Source organism: Sparus aurata, chromosome 10, assembly GCF_900880675.1.
Source record: "Sparus aurata chromosome 10, fSpaAur1.1, whole genome shotgun sequence".
NCBI classification, from domain to species: domain Eukaryota; kingdom Metazoa; phylum Chordata; class Actinopteri; order Spariformes; family Sparidae; genus Sparus; species Sparus aurata.
In genome coordinates, this window is record NC_044196.1 from 10,323,362 (window position 1) to 10,340,142 (window position 16,781).

A 16,781-nucleotide genomic window follows, 5' to 3' on the forward strand; every position below is an offset into this window, starting at 1 on the left:
CACTTTGTTGTGTTAGAAAAGCTGTGATTTGTTAACGCTGGTGTTAAAGATAAAGTATTTCTACTTTATTCAGGAGAGTCTGCTTGTTGTTGTTCCTGAAGACATCTAACATGAGAGTAAAATGAAGCCTCCTCAGCTGCAGTCATGTATTAATGTCAGCAGGGGCTCCAGTGGTTACCAACCTGTGACAACATGTGGATCAGCTGCTGCTGCTGCTGCTGCTGCTGCTGCAGAGAAGATCAGATACATCATCAGCTGTGAGCTTCACTTTGATTTACTCTCAGTCTGTGCAGGAAGAGGAGGATCAGTGAAACATAAAGAGTGTGTTGCTCTTGGTTTCTTCACCTTAATGACAGCTGACAATATCTTACACTTTATTAAAGAGTCTTATAAAACATGACATGTACTGTTTGTAGGCCTGCAGGTGATTTTCCAACACATGGCTTTGTGTTTCCAGTCTGACACAAAGTCTCTCTGAGTCTTCTTGAGAAAACATGAAGTGAAGTCAGTTACAAACTGCTTTACAGGCCACGTTAATGACCAGTGACATCACAGTGGTGAAGACTGCAGGTTTAGGTCCAGTTAAAGATCCTCTTCAGGTCTGAACAGACAGAGGTCAGAACCAGACTGAGAAGAGAACAGTCACATATATATGAGACTCAGTTGTAGTTGAGCTCAGTCATCAGACAGAGAGTCCTCCAGTCCACTGAAGACTTCTTCTACAACAACATGAAGCCTCAGAGACTTTTTACTGCTCACAACCTGCTCTGGATCAGATGTGACGTCATCAAACACTGAACAGTCATTAACATGGTAATCATGTAATATGTCAATTAAAATCATGCAGTTACATTTAAAGATAAATAAATCTTCAGATCAAACTTGTTTCCATCAGGAGAGAAGTGGAGTGTTTCCCATCATGCACTGTGTTCTGTGGAGAGAAGAGAAACATCTGCAGCTTGACAGCCAGCCTCAGTGTTGATACTGAAGCTGCTCTAATGTACTTCTGGCACAAGATGGCGTCAGTGGTTTACAGTCTGTGTTCTGCTGCTCGTGTCTGAGCAGAATGTTTCCACATACAGAGAACTTGACTGCAGACATGATCACAAGTCATTCACATGGACTTTAATAAAGTTTAAGCAGAGTTTTACAGCAGCACCAATACATTTATTAAACATGTTCATCACTGGACATTTTGAAGTGAAAACACAGAAACTCAGAAGCTTTTGTATCACATGAACCATATAAACATAACCCACTGTATGAATCCCTGGCAGAGATTCTGTGTTTCTGTTATTTCTCTCAGGAATGACAAAACCAGTTTAAAGATACAACAGAGACATGTGATCATGAGAGGAAGTTTACAGCAAAGAGTCCAACTCAGACCAACACTTACCTATGACAGGTCAGAGTGTTCGGTCGTCTGCAGAAGAAGTGATGATGAGAGTTCAGACTGCAGCGATCTGTGAGAAGACTTCTGTCCCTCTGAACACCACCTGGGCTTCTGACAACACACACTGCAGGTGTGCTTCTATAGGACCATATAAGAGGCTCAAAAGCTTCCTCCCTTAGCAAAAAGTAGTTTATTCAAGTGTACTACAAGTATACTTATTTTATACTACAACTGAGGTAGTATACTTGAAGTGTACTTTTTATATACTACATTTCATATCTTAAGAAAAGTATAGTGAAGTAAACTTGGCTTATACTGAAAAGTATAAAGAATAGTCTAAGACTAAGTACATTAATACTTAGACTTATACTTTAATACTAAAGCTTATACTTGTACTTTAGTATACTGTGGACTGTGACGCAAAGACTCTTGGGTATTCTGTTGTTGTTGGTGTAATTATGGTTTGTGAATGTGTTTGTGGATAAAATGATGTGTAAGACGGTTGCGGGTTTATTCACATCCTTGTTTTGTGGTTAAATTGTGTCGAATTAACAAAGATGATAAAAATGTTGGCACCGTGAGTGAAGGAGTGTTTTCTGGGAGAGACTTCCTGTCTGTTAAGCTGTGGGTATGTAAGGTAATAAATGGTCAATTTCTTGGTATAACTTGCCACATTACAAGTGCTAATACTTACAATACTTTAATGTAAGTACAGAAAAAGGTTTAGTTGTACTACATTAAATTCAGCTGAATAATAATGTTTTTCACTATACACATTTGCATTGAGGTATTACCACTGTTATAAACTAACAAGTTAATAAACTAAAATGTGGACTAGAAGTATATACTTAGTATATTAGTAGTATTTAGATGAGTGTACTTGTTGTATACTTGAAAGTGTACTTCTGTAAACTTAAAATGACCGTATAAAGTATACTTAAAGTATACTTTTATAAACTTAAAATGTTCCAATTTAGTCCGAAGAAGTATCAAATTAGTATACTTTCTAGTACGCTACAAGTACATGGTCCATAGTATACTTGATATACTTATACTTGTACTCAAGCATACTTAATAAAATGAACTTCAAGTATACTACTTTTTGCTAAGGGCTGTAATTTACAGGAAGGTTTTGTTGGAGGCTCGCCTCCTGTGATGTCACAGACAAAAGATGTTAAACTTTCAGTTAACCAACATTGAAATTTTGGTTTGTTTCCACTTAGTTAAATAAAATAAATACATATATGAGTTTGTGAGTCTTCAGTCATTAGTGGATTATGAAGTGTTTGTCGTCTGATAGCAGAAATAATGAAGTGACTCATGTGAGGAGGAAGTAAAGTGCAGATCTGCACACACAGACTGACTGAAGACACTTTAACCAGAATTCTACAGCACCATAAGATATTAAAAACATTTATATAGAGGAAGATTCATGAGAGAGAAAGACTCCTGCAGGAGGTCATGAAGCTTCAGATGAACTGATCTGCTTGTTCTCATGTGTTGTATGATGTTACTGACACACAGGAAGTGATGTCATCATGTATTTAATCTTACTCTTTGTCTTCTGATGAACATTGTTACAATGCACTGACCTTACTGATGTTCTGTTTATAATGTGAACATACTGTAAATAAATCCTTTATTATGAGAAGCTGTTTTTATTTACATGGTATCATTTAATAGGAGTGTTTCCCATCATGCACTGTGTTCTGTGGAGAGAAGAGAAACATCTGCAGCTTCTTTATGATTTAATTCTGATGCTTCAGAGACATATTGATATATATGAGAGAAAGATGGAAGGAGACAATTTAACAGTCAGGTAGTGAAACCAGTGTGAATCTGTGTGTTTTGAGCTGTTGCACATAAATGCAAAGCATGAAAACGTAGATGACACAACAGCTGAGTGTTTCCTCAGAGATTACTGAGACTCACACATATAAACATCACTTGCTGTTCCTGATGTGATGCTTTGTTCTAACATTCCAGCAAGATTGAAATCTCAATCTCCATCTGACAAGATAACCATATCTGATAGATACAAGGAGGCATGTCAAATAAGGGCTTCTTCATGCGGGTCAGGAATACTGTCCACATTACAAATGGGATTACCGATCTTTATTCTTTCAGCCATTACTTTACAGTCAGACTTTTGTGACTCCCTGACTGTGTTCTGGTGTAAAGTTTCCTGCGCAGCTTCAGAGTGAAATCACAGTTTGTCTCCTCTCCATCTTCCTATCATATATATCTATCTGTGTGTGAAGCATCAGAGTTAAATCATAAAGAAGCTGCAGATGTTTCTCTTCTCTCCACAGAACACAGTGCATGATGGGAAACACTCCACTTTATTCCTCATGGAAGTTTGATGTGAGGTTTTATTTCTCTTTAAATGTATCCGACAGTGATGAACCGACACAAGGGGAAGAGTTGCAGGAAGAGGCCACTGACCTTTCTTCTTCTTTTTTTTCACAAAGAAACAAACATCTGAATGTTTTAATGCCGAATTTAAAGGAAAGCATCAACGATTCTTGAGTGTCATAGTCTGCTTCCGGAGAAAGTGGTCAATTTTGATGAGACTGTATAAACTCAGAGAAACACTACAACATATTGTTAACTCTTTGGACGTTGCAGTAAATTGAATACAAAACATTCCTCTGTTTGTTTTCATGTTAAGGTGTCAGTTCTTTGTGTTTAAATTCAGCCTGACTGCTTCCATGTCTGAAGAGTTTCTGACCTCCCAGCAGCTGATGAACTCACTCAGCTGTTTTCACCTCAACATTTACACCACAAGTATTAAAGAACAAAACATGCTGAAGGTAACATGTCACATTTACACATACAGTCAAATAACTACAGTAAAATGCTTCTCGTCAAGTCACCAGACAAAAACACTCAATTTTAAGAAGAATTGCATTAAGAGGAACTGTCTAAACTGTGAGAAACACTTTCTACAACACATTATTCATTCAGCTCACAATACAGTATTAACCATGAATATGGTCAAACAAAATCATGTAGTTAAATCTAAACATTAATAAAACTGCAGCTCAAACTCGAAGTCAGACGTGTGTCAACAAGTTCCTCCCCCGTCACGCTTCCCCTGCCGTCTGCAGAGACAGATCTCAAAATATGACTGTGTCCAAAACTCCGTAACATTCAACAGAGAACAGGCGAGTGAGGATACCACAGTAAAACTGTCCTACTATCCTACCAACTACACTGTCAAACTGGACACAGATGAGTGTGTGAGACCGATGATGAAGGTTGTAACATAGTGCTGAGTTGTTGGAACTGGACGTGTTATCTGAAGACTCTGATCTGATGAGAGGTAAAACATTTTGAACTCAGTCTAGTTGACTAACATACAGAACTTATTTGTAATGTTGTGCTGATGTATATCTTTGATATTAATATCAACTCTACGTTTATATTTGTTTTTAATATTTTTTTGGTGCAAAATTTTCACCAATTTAACTTCTTGATGAGAAAAAGTTGATGATTGTGTCTTAAGACTTTGTGTTTTTGATCATGAGTGTGAAGCAATCTTCTCCTCACCACACAGACAGACAGTCAGTGTGTTTGTGTTCACCATTTGTGCTCTCACATCACGATGACTTGTTCTCGGTCTTCGTCCTCTAAAGACTTGAAGACTCACTAACTCATATATGTATTTTAGGGGCGGGTGATACTGCAAATTTTGGTATTGATCCGATACCAAGTAAGTACAGTGTCAGTACATCTGCATGTAGCCTAAATAGGAATACTAATGTTCCTTCAGCAGATACACAAAAGGGTTATTATACTCTTGAGGTAGCTATATATCTAAATATAAGTATATATTTTTGTGTTACAGTTAAAGTGAACCTGAGTGAGAGAGTTGAAGAGGAGCACAGTGTATGTAGGTATCAGTTGTGTGTGTGTGTGTGTGTGTGTACACTGTATTTATCCTGAGTCTGTGTGACAACACAACATGATGATAATCACACATTCTGTATTAACCAACAGTAGTTAATAAAGCACTAACTGGACTAAACACAGTAGCTGTAATCTTCCACTACACAATATTATCTTCAGCTGCTGCTAGAACAGACAGTGAAGCAGACTACAACACATTCTGACTCACTGATGCTTTCTCTTACATTCAACATTAAACCAAACATTCAGATGTTTGTTTGTAAAAAAAAGTCAGTTTGTTGCTGTCTACAACCTTGTTCATTTGACGCTATAGTGCTAAATATTAATAGTTAAATTAAAATCATGTAGTTACATTTAAACATAAATAAAACTTCAGATCAAACTTGTTTCCATCAGCAGAAAAGTGGAGTGTTTCCCATCATGCACTGTGTTCTGTGGAGAGAAGAGAAACATCTGCAGCTTCTTTATGATTTAACTCTGATGCTTCACACACAGATAGATATATATGAGAGGAAGATGGAGAGGAGACAAACTGTGATTTCACTCTGAAGCTGTGCAGGAAACTCAACACTACAACACAGTGAGGTAGTGGGATGTGTATTTTAACAAGCTCCTTCTTGCACCGACCTGCTGTGCTGCTTTAATCGCGTCTGTAGATCGCTAGATAAAATGTGATCACTGCACAACCTCAATGTGGGTAGGACTGGAAAATCAGTGGTGGAGGTATGCCATTGTGAAAGTGTTTACTTCAGACCATTTTGTCAGGTTTTACAGGAAAACCGTGAAACTGGTGTGTTTGAGACGGATGATGAAGGTTGTAACGTAAGAAGTTACTGACGAATCGAAGTGCTGAGTTGTTGGAGCTAGACGTGTTTCTTGAAGACTCCTGGATGAGAGGTAAAACATTTTGAATTTAGTCTAGTTGAGAAAGATACAGCACTTGTTCTGATGTATGTCTTGGATATTAATATCAACTCCACATTTGTATTTAATATTTTTGTTGGGTGTAAAATTGAACTTTACTGAAGTCGATGTGAAAAAGTTGATGATCGTGTCTTAAGACAGTCTTTGTGTTTGTGATCTGGACATGAGTGTGAACTTCAGAGTCTTTTGTGTGTGTGTGTTTGTGTTCACCATTTGTGTTCTCACACAATGATGACTTGCCATTCTTCGTCCTCTATTGACTGGAGACTCACAAACTCATGTATGTATTTATTTGATTAAACTCAGTGGAGACAAACCAGAATTTCAACAATGACTGACTGAAAGTTTAACATTTATAGATATTTATACATTTTGACCTTTTATCTTTTGAACTGTTTTAAAATCATTAGTTACTTTAATAATGTATAAACATCAGTGTTGGGAACGTTACTTTTAAAATGTAATTAGTTATAGTTACTAATACTTCTCCCAAAAAGTAACTGAGTTAGTAACGGAATTACTCTACTATTAAAGTAATTAGTTAGATTACCCGTTACTGAAAGAAAGTAAAGCCGTTAGTAACGCCGTTTATTCTAACACCGTTATTCTCAACACTGATAAATATACAGACAGTTTAGTGCTGACAAAAAGCCTCCAGAACATCCTGATGGATCTTTTGTCCATGAAGGTGAAATAAGACTCTGACTGAGAGCTTCACAGCTTTGACTGCTGTCACATCAAACACTGAACTCTTTCACTGAAGGTTGAGTTTGTGTTCATCAGTTAGAAGTGATGGTTGGTGTCCCGACCATGAGATCTATTTTACTTTAAACAACCTTCATCATCTATAATGTGACAATAAGAACTTTCACTGTTGAAGCAGTCGTCACTGGGATCAGTGACACAGAAACACTTTTAAACAGCATATGAAAACGAATCATTCTCTTATTATCATTGTGAGTCAGTGTCGCTGCTCAGTGATCTTACTGTGAATAAGACGCACAGTGTCTGTAGGTCTGTGTGTGTGTGTGTGTGCGAAACTCATGGACCTGTACACACAGTGGCCCTCATTTATCAAATGAACATACGGCAGAAAAACGTGCGACCATTTCCACGCAAACTTCGGCACTTGTCAGTTTGGACGTGAGCGGAAGCTACGATCAGATCTCACGTCAGCTCTGAGCTCGTGTACGCAAATCTGAGTCTGTGGATTTGCGGTGCAGCACAGCAAAATCTGTCAGAGTATGAAAACAATTATTAAATAATCCTCAACTGTCATTAAGCATAAGCAGTTTAGAACAGATTAAAACGGATTCTTAAAACGAATAAAACAAAATAAAACGATGTAATTAATAAACATTTTCACTGATAACTTTTTTTTGTAATATAAAATATGACAACTAAATAACGGAATACCTAATAACCCCGCTGGCGAACCTGCTACAGAGCAGGAGCGCAGATTCAATAGTGCCACACACGCACACGGTCACAGTGGAGCAGCTTCAGGTTGCTGAAGGGCAGGTGGCTGAGAAGAGATGTTGTGTTCACAGAGGCTTTATTTCCTCACACATACTGTATTAACCAACAGTAGTTAATAAAGCACTAACTGGACTAAACACAGTAGCTGTAATCTTCCAGTACACAATATTATCTTCAGCTGCTGCTAGAACAGACAGTGAAGCAGACTACAACACATTCTGACTCTCTGATGCTTTCTCTTACATTCAACATTACAAACATTCAGATGTGTGTTTGTAATAAGAGTCAGTTTGTCGCTGCCTATGCTCTTGTTCATTCAGCCGACAGTGATAAAAATCAACAGTTCAATTAAAATCATGTAGTTACATCTAAACATAGATAAAACTTCAGATCAAACTTGTTTCCATGGGGAGAAAAGTGGAGTGTTTCCCATCATGCACTGTGTTCTGTGGAGAGAAGAGAAACATCTGCAGCTTCTTTATGATTTAACTCTGATTCTTCACACACAGATAGATATATATGAGAGGAAGATGGAGAGGAGACAAACTGTGATTTCACTCTGAAGCTGTGCAGGACACTTTACACCAGAACACAGTGACGTAGTCACAACACTTTGTCTGTGTATGGGACACTTTCTCCTGATACACCACACTCAGCTATATTCGGGGAATCCGCTATCAGATAAGCTTCATCTGAAGTTGTCTGAGGGAGTGTCTTGTGGCAGACAGCGCTACCTGTGTGAGTTGAGATTGTTATCAAACTTGGAGGATCCGCACGTAGTTATTGTGCTTTCCTTGTATATATAATGGGTAAAGAGCAGATGCATTCGCGTACACATAATTGTGTAATTCGAGCTGTCACACACGATTCATTGCAAACGACTGAAGTCTGAACGTGTCAGTCCGAACCCGTTGTTGAAAGTTGTCACACATCAGGTTAATGGCTCGTTGAAGTGCTGAGTCGTTGGAGCTGGACGTGTTACCTGAAGACTCTGGATGAGAGGGAAAACGTCTTCAACAAGGTCGTTAGTTAGTTGACTAACATACAGAGCTACATTTGTTTCTCTAATTTATATTTTACTGATGTCGATATAAACGAGTCTGTGATCGTGTGTGCAGTCAGTCTGTGTTAGACTAAGTTAGCTGAGTTATTCTCCTCACATGACAAACTGTCAGTGTGTTTGTGTTCACCATCTTTGATCCCACCTGACGAAGACTTGTTCTCATTCTTCATCCTCTAATGACTGAAGACTCACAAACTCATATATGTATTTATTTAATTTAACTCAGTGGAAACAAACCAGGATTTCAATGATAATTAACTAAAAGTTTGATATTATATTTTGTCTATTAAACCGTTTAAAAAGCACCAATTACTTTAATAATGTATAAATATACAGACAGTTTACTGCTGACAAAAAGCCTCCAGAACATCCTGATGGATCTTTTGTCCATGAAGGTGAAATAAGAGCTCATCTTCATGTTCTCTATCACTTCTGGTTCTTTCTCTTTCCAACCAGTTGTCACCAGTGATGTGTGAGACATGTTCACTGGGATCAGTCAGCTGGATGATGGACTTCATACAGAAACAACTTTAACTAAACATCTTGTGGAAACAAAACTTTTAAATCTTGACTCTAAACATTGAGTCTATAGAGGACATGTTCAACTATGACACACATGATGACAAATTCAATCTTGTTCCTGTTTATTTGCAGTTGTTGTCTCATGACTTTATACGGAGAAACTGTTTATATGTTGTTGTTTTTTTTATTTATTGACAACTGAGGAACATTACAATCATGAGGTCAGACAAAAAAAGATTTCATGAAACAGAGAACAATCAGAAGAGGCACATACATTGGTCATGCAGAGAATACAAATGACATAAAGTCTGTGCATTCGCTGATAATAAGGGGAAAAAATCATATAGTTATTAGATAGATATTAAAGTTATACACTCATCAGGCTGTCATAACATTGAAGAAAAAGTTTTCATTTTCTTGTCTTTTACAGTTCTGAGAGACTTATGTAGATGGTTGCATTTGAGTAGAAACACATTAAACTTCAGCTTAGCTTTGGAAAATCTGTGTTTGTGTATAAAGAACTTACAAGAGAAAATGAAGAAATTGGTTACTAATTCAACAGATTTGTTACAATGACTAAAATAACAAAGAGCATCTTTTTTAGTGAATTGGTATGAGACACTAACAAAGTTAGATAAATGGTTTCTAAAGTCCATCCAAGTATCATGCACAACATTACATTCACAAAATGCATGAGCAATAGATTCCTCCACATCACAGCAGAAACATTTACTATTATAAACCTAGATAACATTGCATTGCAAGGGAAGATTTTGTGTAAAATGTTAAAGTGTATTTCTTTAATCTTATTAGAGGTGCAAAATAAATAAGCTGCTTTTTCCAGTCAATATCATCAATTAACTCATCCCAGAAGAAGAATTTCCCTCCTGGAGAACATTTCTTTTTAGCATGGATAGCATTCCTGATGAATTTATCATTACATTTTTTATCCAGGAGAGGGCGACCAATTCTTGCATTTGTGCTGAGTGAGAGATGATATTTCATCAGCTGTATCAGTCTATGAGGCTATCAGGGGTCTCGTTAAAGTCACCTGCTAAAATCATTTGAACATTTGTATACTTATTTTGTAACTCAAAAATCTTGCTAACAAGATCAGAGAAGAAGATCCTATTGGAGATATGAGAGTTATAACCATATATATAACATAGAAGAAAGCGGCCATTATCAACATTAACTATCAGCATCAACCACCTTCCCTCAGTGGAAGTAACCGATTCAATAATGTCCCCTTTAAACTTGTGGAGTAAAATCATAACACCAGCAGAGTGGTTTGTGCCATTGTGACTTCCAAAATTTGCAATCGGCTTCATCAGAGTGAGTCTCTTGTAGAAAAATCATATCCGCTTCAGTGTGTTTGCAAAATAAAATAAGTGCTTTTCTTTTTGTGAAGTCTGTTAGACTTCTCACATTTAAGGAGACAATATTGAGTGAGTTGAACTCAAAGTTCTGCATGACTTTCAGAAGAAATAAACAAAAGAAGGGACAGACAAAAACAAAGACAACAACAACAAGAAATGTACTAGTACTAAGATTAAGACTAAGACTAGAAATCTTAGTGATAGTAAGGAACAGTGACCATGAAGTGGCCTGTTGAACAGTCTCAAGCAAAAGGTTATCAGAGTGTATGCCTCGTGTTGAAAAAAGCAGACCTGGTGATGAAGAACAGTGGGTTTGTTGAATATAAGAACGAATAATGAAATATTTCATAAGTCTATTCAGAAAGAACAAGTCAACAAGATCATATGATAAAGTCTCTGCAAGTATGTTAAGGTATGAAATGAGGAAAGACTAGCCCATGACATAGATGATAATGAAGTCATAACAAGAACAGGCGAGTTATTCAACCGTTTCTATTTTTAACCATATCAAGTTTTTTTTTTTTCCTCCTCATTTCACCTCCAAGCAGTAGATCTTCTTTCCTTCAATGTAAGAGAAGAGGCCTCTGAATGAAGCTCTCTTCCTCTCCTCTCTGGCCTTTTTCACTAAAGGCCACAGTTTCTCTCTGGCAGCTGCATCCTCGGGAGTTAAGGCCTCTTTGATGTGGAGATTGTTGATGCGCAGATATCCGGGGCACACACAACCCGGAAAAAAGGATAAATCCCTCATTCAGACAAAGCAGTGTTTACAATTTCAGCAATTTTGATTGGGTAGTAAACTGCTGAGACACTTTATTTCTGCCTTTCCCTTCAGAACAAAATTATTGCAAGAAATCTGTCATTGTATTATAAATGCAGACTCCCTGTTAGGGGGGCCACAGGGGGGTCCAGACTCAGAGTTACGGGGGCACTGGCCCGTGTTGGCCCCCCCCTAGAACCGCCCCTGAGACAATCTTTTTCACATGCCCAATTGATGGACGATGTCCACGGCCAGCGCCATCTTGTTGTTAATTTGTGGTGCCACTTTGGGGAGAATGTTTATTGGGATTTGTCGTATGTCCTCCCTGTTTTCCTCCTTCAGTCCATGTATTTTTAGATTCCACAGTCAATTGTGATTCTGTATATCAGTTTTATCTTCAGTTGAAGATTTTCTTTTAGCAGCTTCTCTGTCTCTAAGTCAATTTTCTGTATTCTCTGGCTGTGGGTGGTTACCTGATTTAGCAGAGACTGCACTGTAGCCGTGAGAGCTTCCATTGTTTTGGCAGTCGCTTGAGACGACTCTTCAATGGTTGAGAGCTTTTCCAGGATGACGTGAGTTGCCGAGGCACAGTTGTCAATTGCTCTTACTTTGGAGCTAGCAGTTTAAAGCTTCAGCTGAGGAGTCATCATCCATGAATTCAGCCATGTTGAATCGTGGGTTCATCGAGTTTCAAGTAATACAGTCACATACAGCGATATTTTCGGAGGACGACATTCGAAAACTCCCGCTTACGATTCTATCTTGGCTCCCCTCCCTCACCTTTTGTAAGAGTTTATGATGTTTCAGTGTTAGATATTTATATGACTGACATTATGTCGTCACACATTTACTTCCTGGTTCATCTGTCTGCCTCCATGCAGCACATGATCTCTGTTGTTCTCCACCTGATGGTGCTGTTCCTGAGATGTTCACAGTCTTTTGGCACCATCTTGTGTCAGAAGAACAACACAGCAGCTTAGCATTAGCATCCAGACTGTGTCCAGTCAGGAAGTCCTTGTGTGTGATGATGAGGATGATGAAGACAGAGGAGTGTTTAGAAGACTAAAGACAGACTGTAGATGTTGGTTGTGGTATTAATGAATGTTAAATTCAAGAGAATTTGTGTTTGTTTGCAGATGTTGTCTCATGAATTTATATGGAGAAACTGTTTATATGAATTCATAGTGTTTCAGTGTTACATGTTTACATCACTGACATTATGTTGTCACACCTTTACAACCAGACAGGCTGAATAATCCACTTCCTGTTTGTCTGTCTGCCTCCATGCAGCACGTGTTCTGTGTTGTTCACAGTCTTTTGGCGCCATCTTGTGTCAGAAGAGCAACACAGCAGCTTAGCATTAGCATCCAGACTGTGTCCAGTCAGGAAGTCCTTGTGTGTGATGATGAGGATGATGAAGACAGAGGAGTGTTTAGAAGACTAAAGACAGACTGTAGATGTTGGTTGTGGTACATGTGAGGACTGAACTGTGATCACATGACTCTTCACCTCTGTCTCCTCTCACAGGGAGAAGATGATCTGCAGGATCCTGCTGCTCATCAGCCTCAACTGTGTCTGTGGTCAGTTTACAGCTTCACTTTCTGACACTGTGATTCAATGAAGCAGTTAAAGTGGCCCACATGTGAGCAAACAGCTGATGTTGATGAGCCTCTGCAACTCTGAGACGTCACTAAACTGTCCACACAAACATGGAGATGGAGTTTAAAGGCTGCCATGTTAAAGCTGTCAGTGTGTCTGCTCCTCACTTTCCCTCTCTGTCTCCTCAACAGGAACATTTGTAGTGAATGTGACACAGACCTCCTATCAGGCAGAGGAGAACCACAACATCACACTGGAATGGACGTTCACAACCACAGCTGACACTTCCACTGACTTCATTTTTATCTTCTGTGAGATGAAAACTGATCACAACGTCTCAGTCCTGTTTCATCTAAGTGGAGGTGTTGAGGTCCCAGAGATTCAGGATCAACAGTTTGTAGGACGAGTCCAGTGGGATAAAGACGTCCTCAGAGACGGACGACTCAGACTTCATGTGTCCAGACTCAGGACTGAGGACTCAGGACAGTACCTGTGTGATGTGAGGACAAACTATGATGGAGACTCGGATGAATGTTGGCTCAACGTCTCTGGTAAGTTGGTTGAGTAGAAGTCAGTAGAACTTTATTAACAGGTTCAATTCAGCAGCTTTTTTTAATCAACAAGAACCTGAAGAAAAGTATTGAGGACGACCACAATCCTTCACTTCATTCTCACAGTATCTGAGAAATATGTCACAACTTCAGCTGTTCTGTTGTTTGGTCTCTTTACAGCAGCGAGGGATCCACCAGAACCTGAGAGACCCGACACAGACACACCTGAGAGACCGAAGAGGGTCAGTCCTGGAATGATCATCCTCTACTCTGGACTTACAGCAGCAGTGGTAGTTGTGTTGTTTGTTTGTTACCTTTTACTTATTCACCGTCCGTCTGAGAAACAGAACTCCTGCAGAGAATTTAAGAAAAGTTCCATCTCAGCAGGACGAGAGGAAATAAACTTATCAACGCTGTAAATGAGACGTTAAATCACATGGTGCCTTCTTGTTGTTCAGTAAGTGTCCTGATATAAGAGTCAGAGGAGATGAACAATGATGGAGTTGATGGAGGAAACGTTGTTCTTCACCTTCAGATCTGAAAACTGCTCTGTGAGAAACATGTTGATCTAGAACACCATGTTTATGTTACAACTGTATATATGTTACATTTATAAACTGTCTGGTCAAAAGAAACGTCACCACCTGGAGTTAACTAAGCAAATAGTTAATAGGATAATTACTGCAGTGATTAGATGTTTCACATGGCAACAAGTTATTTAATTAACTGATGAATATATTTTCATTTCTTAAACAACCATGTGTGAAGACATTTCCTCTGATTATTGGGCTGCATCAAACAAAGAAAACATCTAATGAGATTACTGAAACCACTAAAATTGGGTCAAGAAATGTCCAATGCATCATTAAAACCTGGAAGAACAGTGTAGAACCATCAACTTCCAGGAAGAAATGTGGTCGAAAATCTATCTTGAATGATCGTAACCAGAGATCACTTAAATGTTTTGGTTAAATGATTCAATTCATATCACGATTCGTGGTTGCCGATACGATTCAAGGACGATCTTGGTTCATTTAGAATGATACGATCCGATACCATTCAGTGACTTGAAATCGATTCAGCAACTTTTTAGTCAAAAATTCAACCAGTGTGACTGTTAAATAAATACCTGGATACTGGACGGTACAGGTGAAGTTTCCTAGATCTTCATTCAACAGTTCATATCACGATTCGTGGTTGCCGATACGATTCAAGGACGATCTTGGTTCATTTAGAATGATACGATCCGATACCATTCAGTGACTTGAAATCGATTCAGCAACTTTTTAGTCAAAAATTCAACCAGTGTGACTGTTAAATAAATACCTGGATACTGGACGGTACAGGTGAAGTTTCCTAGATCCCTGTTGTTTCCCTGTTGTTTCCCTGTTGTTTCTTGCAAGGGAATCAGGTTTAAATTAATTATGGATATAAACAAGCAAACAACAATTAATGGCAAATGTATCAACCTTTTATTTGAATGAAGTGCAACAAGGAGGTAAACCTTTTCTGCTCTCATTTTCAATATAAAAAGACAGTAAACAGTAAGTGCAGACATTCTTCAGAATTTCTTCAGGTTGAGTTAACAGTAGGTGTACCTGGTACTCCTGCTGTTCTTTACAACATAAACAGAGTACATTAGTGATACCAAAAATGGAATCTGAATCTGAATCGAGTAATGTTTAATATGCCTTTATCGTTAAAAGTGCTAAAAAAACACACATTCTTAAAGTTTGCTGTGCTGAAATCCAATGTGCAATTTCCTAGTATCGATAGAATTGATTCTTTACCATTTCAAATGATTTTTATTCGATATATGTCGCCTGGAAGGACAACTTGCCGAGCACAGATCAATGTAGTAGGATTGTAGGAATACAAATCGATTCATTGATGTAGTAGATGAAACATTACACCCCTAGTTCAATCAAATCTCAACAATAGAGCTTACAGCTTTGTTTGATAGTGAAAGTAAGAACATTTCCACACAAAATGTAAACAGCACTCAAGGGACTGGATCTAAACATCTGTGTAGTCTTCAGAAAACCACTTATCAGTGAGACTAACTGGAACAAAAAGGCTTAAATTAACTCGGGAGCATAAAGATTGGACTCTGGAGTGGATGGAAGAAGGTCATGTGGTCTGATGAGTCCAGATTGACCCTGTTCCACAGTGATGGGAGCATCAGGGTCAGCAGAGAGGCAGATGAAGTGATGTACCCATCATGCTTAGTGTCTACTGTAGCTGCCTGTTGGGGCCATGTTATGATCTGGGGTTGATTCAGTTGGTCAGGTCAGCTGACTACCTGAATATACTGAATGAGCAGGCTTTTCCATCAGTGCTCTTCTTCTTCCCTGATGACACACTGTGTTCCAGGATGTGTTGAGACTTCACACAGCAGCTTGACTCTCCCATCATCAACACAAGATGTTGGTGAACAATTAAAGCAACTCTGGACGGAAAGAAATGTTGTGACATTGATCAGCTGATCAGAACGATGCAACGGAGAAACTGGCTGTAATCAAAGCTAAAGGTGGTTCAACCAAATATTACAGTGTGTGACTTTTTTTAGGGCCAGACAGAATGTTATATTTATATTTTTTCTACATGATGTATTCATTTAATAGGTAAATATGACATCATGATTCATCTCTCCTGTACTGGACTCCTGCAGGATGTCATGAAGCTTCAGCTGAACTGACCTACTTGTTGTATGATGTTACAGACACACAGGAAGTGATGTCATCATATATTTTATATCAAGAAATTGTAAATAAATCCATGAATATGAGAAAAGTTGTTTTATAATATCATGGTATCATTTAAAGATGCTATTTGGGAGAAAAGTTGATTTTTGACTCTTGTTTTTCTGAAACTGATGCTTTGGGATTGTAAGACAGTTTGCAGCCATACGTTAAATAAAATCTACTAGTTTCATATAAACATGAAGAAAAACATATTTTTATATGAAAGTATATTACCTGACACATGAAACCCCTTCATATCCTGTTTCTATTATGTATTTGATTCCATGTATTTTATCATGTTCACTTTGTTGTGTTTGAAAAGCTGTGATTTGTTAACGCTGGTGTTAAAGTTAAAGGATTTCTACTTTATTCAGGAGAGTCTGCTTGTTGTTGTTCCTGAAGACATCTAACATGAGAGTAAAATGAAGCCTCCTCAGCTGCAGTCATGTATTAATGTC

At 38.2% G+C, this 16,781-nt stretch overlaps 1 protein-coding gene across 1 annotated transcript; it reads left to right on the forward strand.

Annotated features, from left to right (window-relative positions):
• Nucleotides 1–4,542: 4,542 nt before the first annotated feature.
• LOC115588982 (uncharacterized) lies at nt 4,543–14,922 on the forward strand. The gene is made up of 4 exons (XM_030429654.1): nt 4,543–4,718; nt 12,957–13,009; nt 13,220–13,579; nt 13,760–14,922. Exons 2-4 carry the CDS (start codon nt 12,964–12,966, stop codon nt 13,996–13,998), a joined length of 645 nt encoding a protein of 214 aa, XP_030285514.1. The 5' UTR covers nt 4,543–4,718; nt 12,957–12,963; the 3' UTR covers nt 13,999–14,922.
• The last annotated feature ends 1,859 nt before the right edge of the window (nt 14,923–16,781 follow it).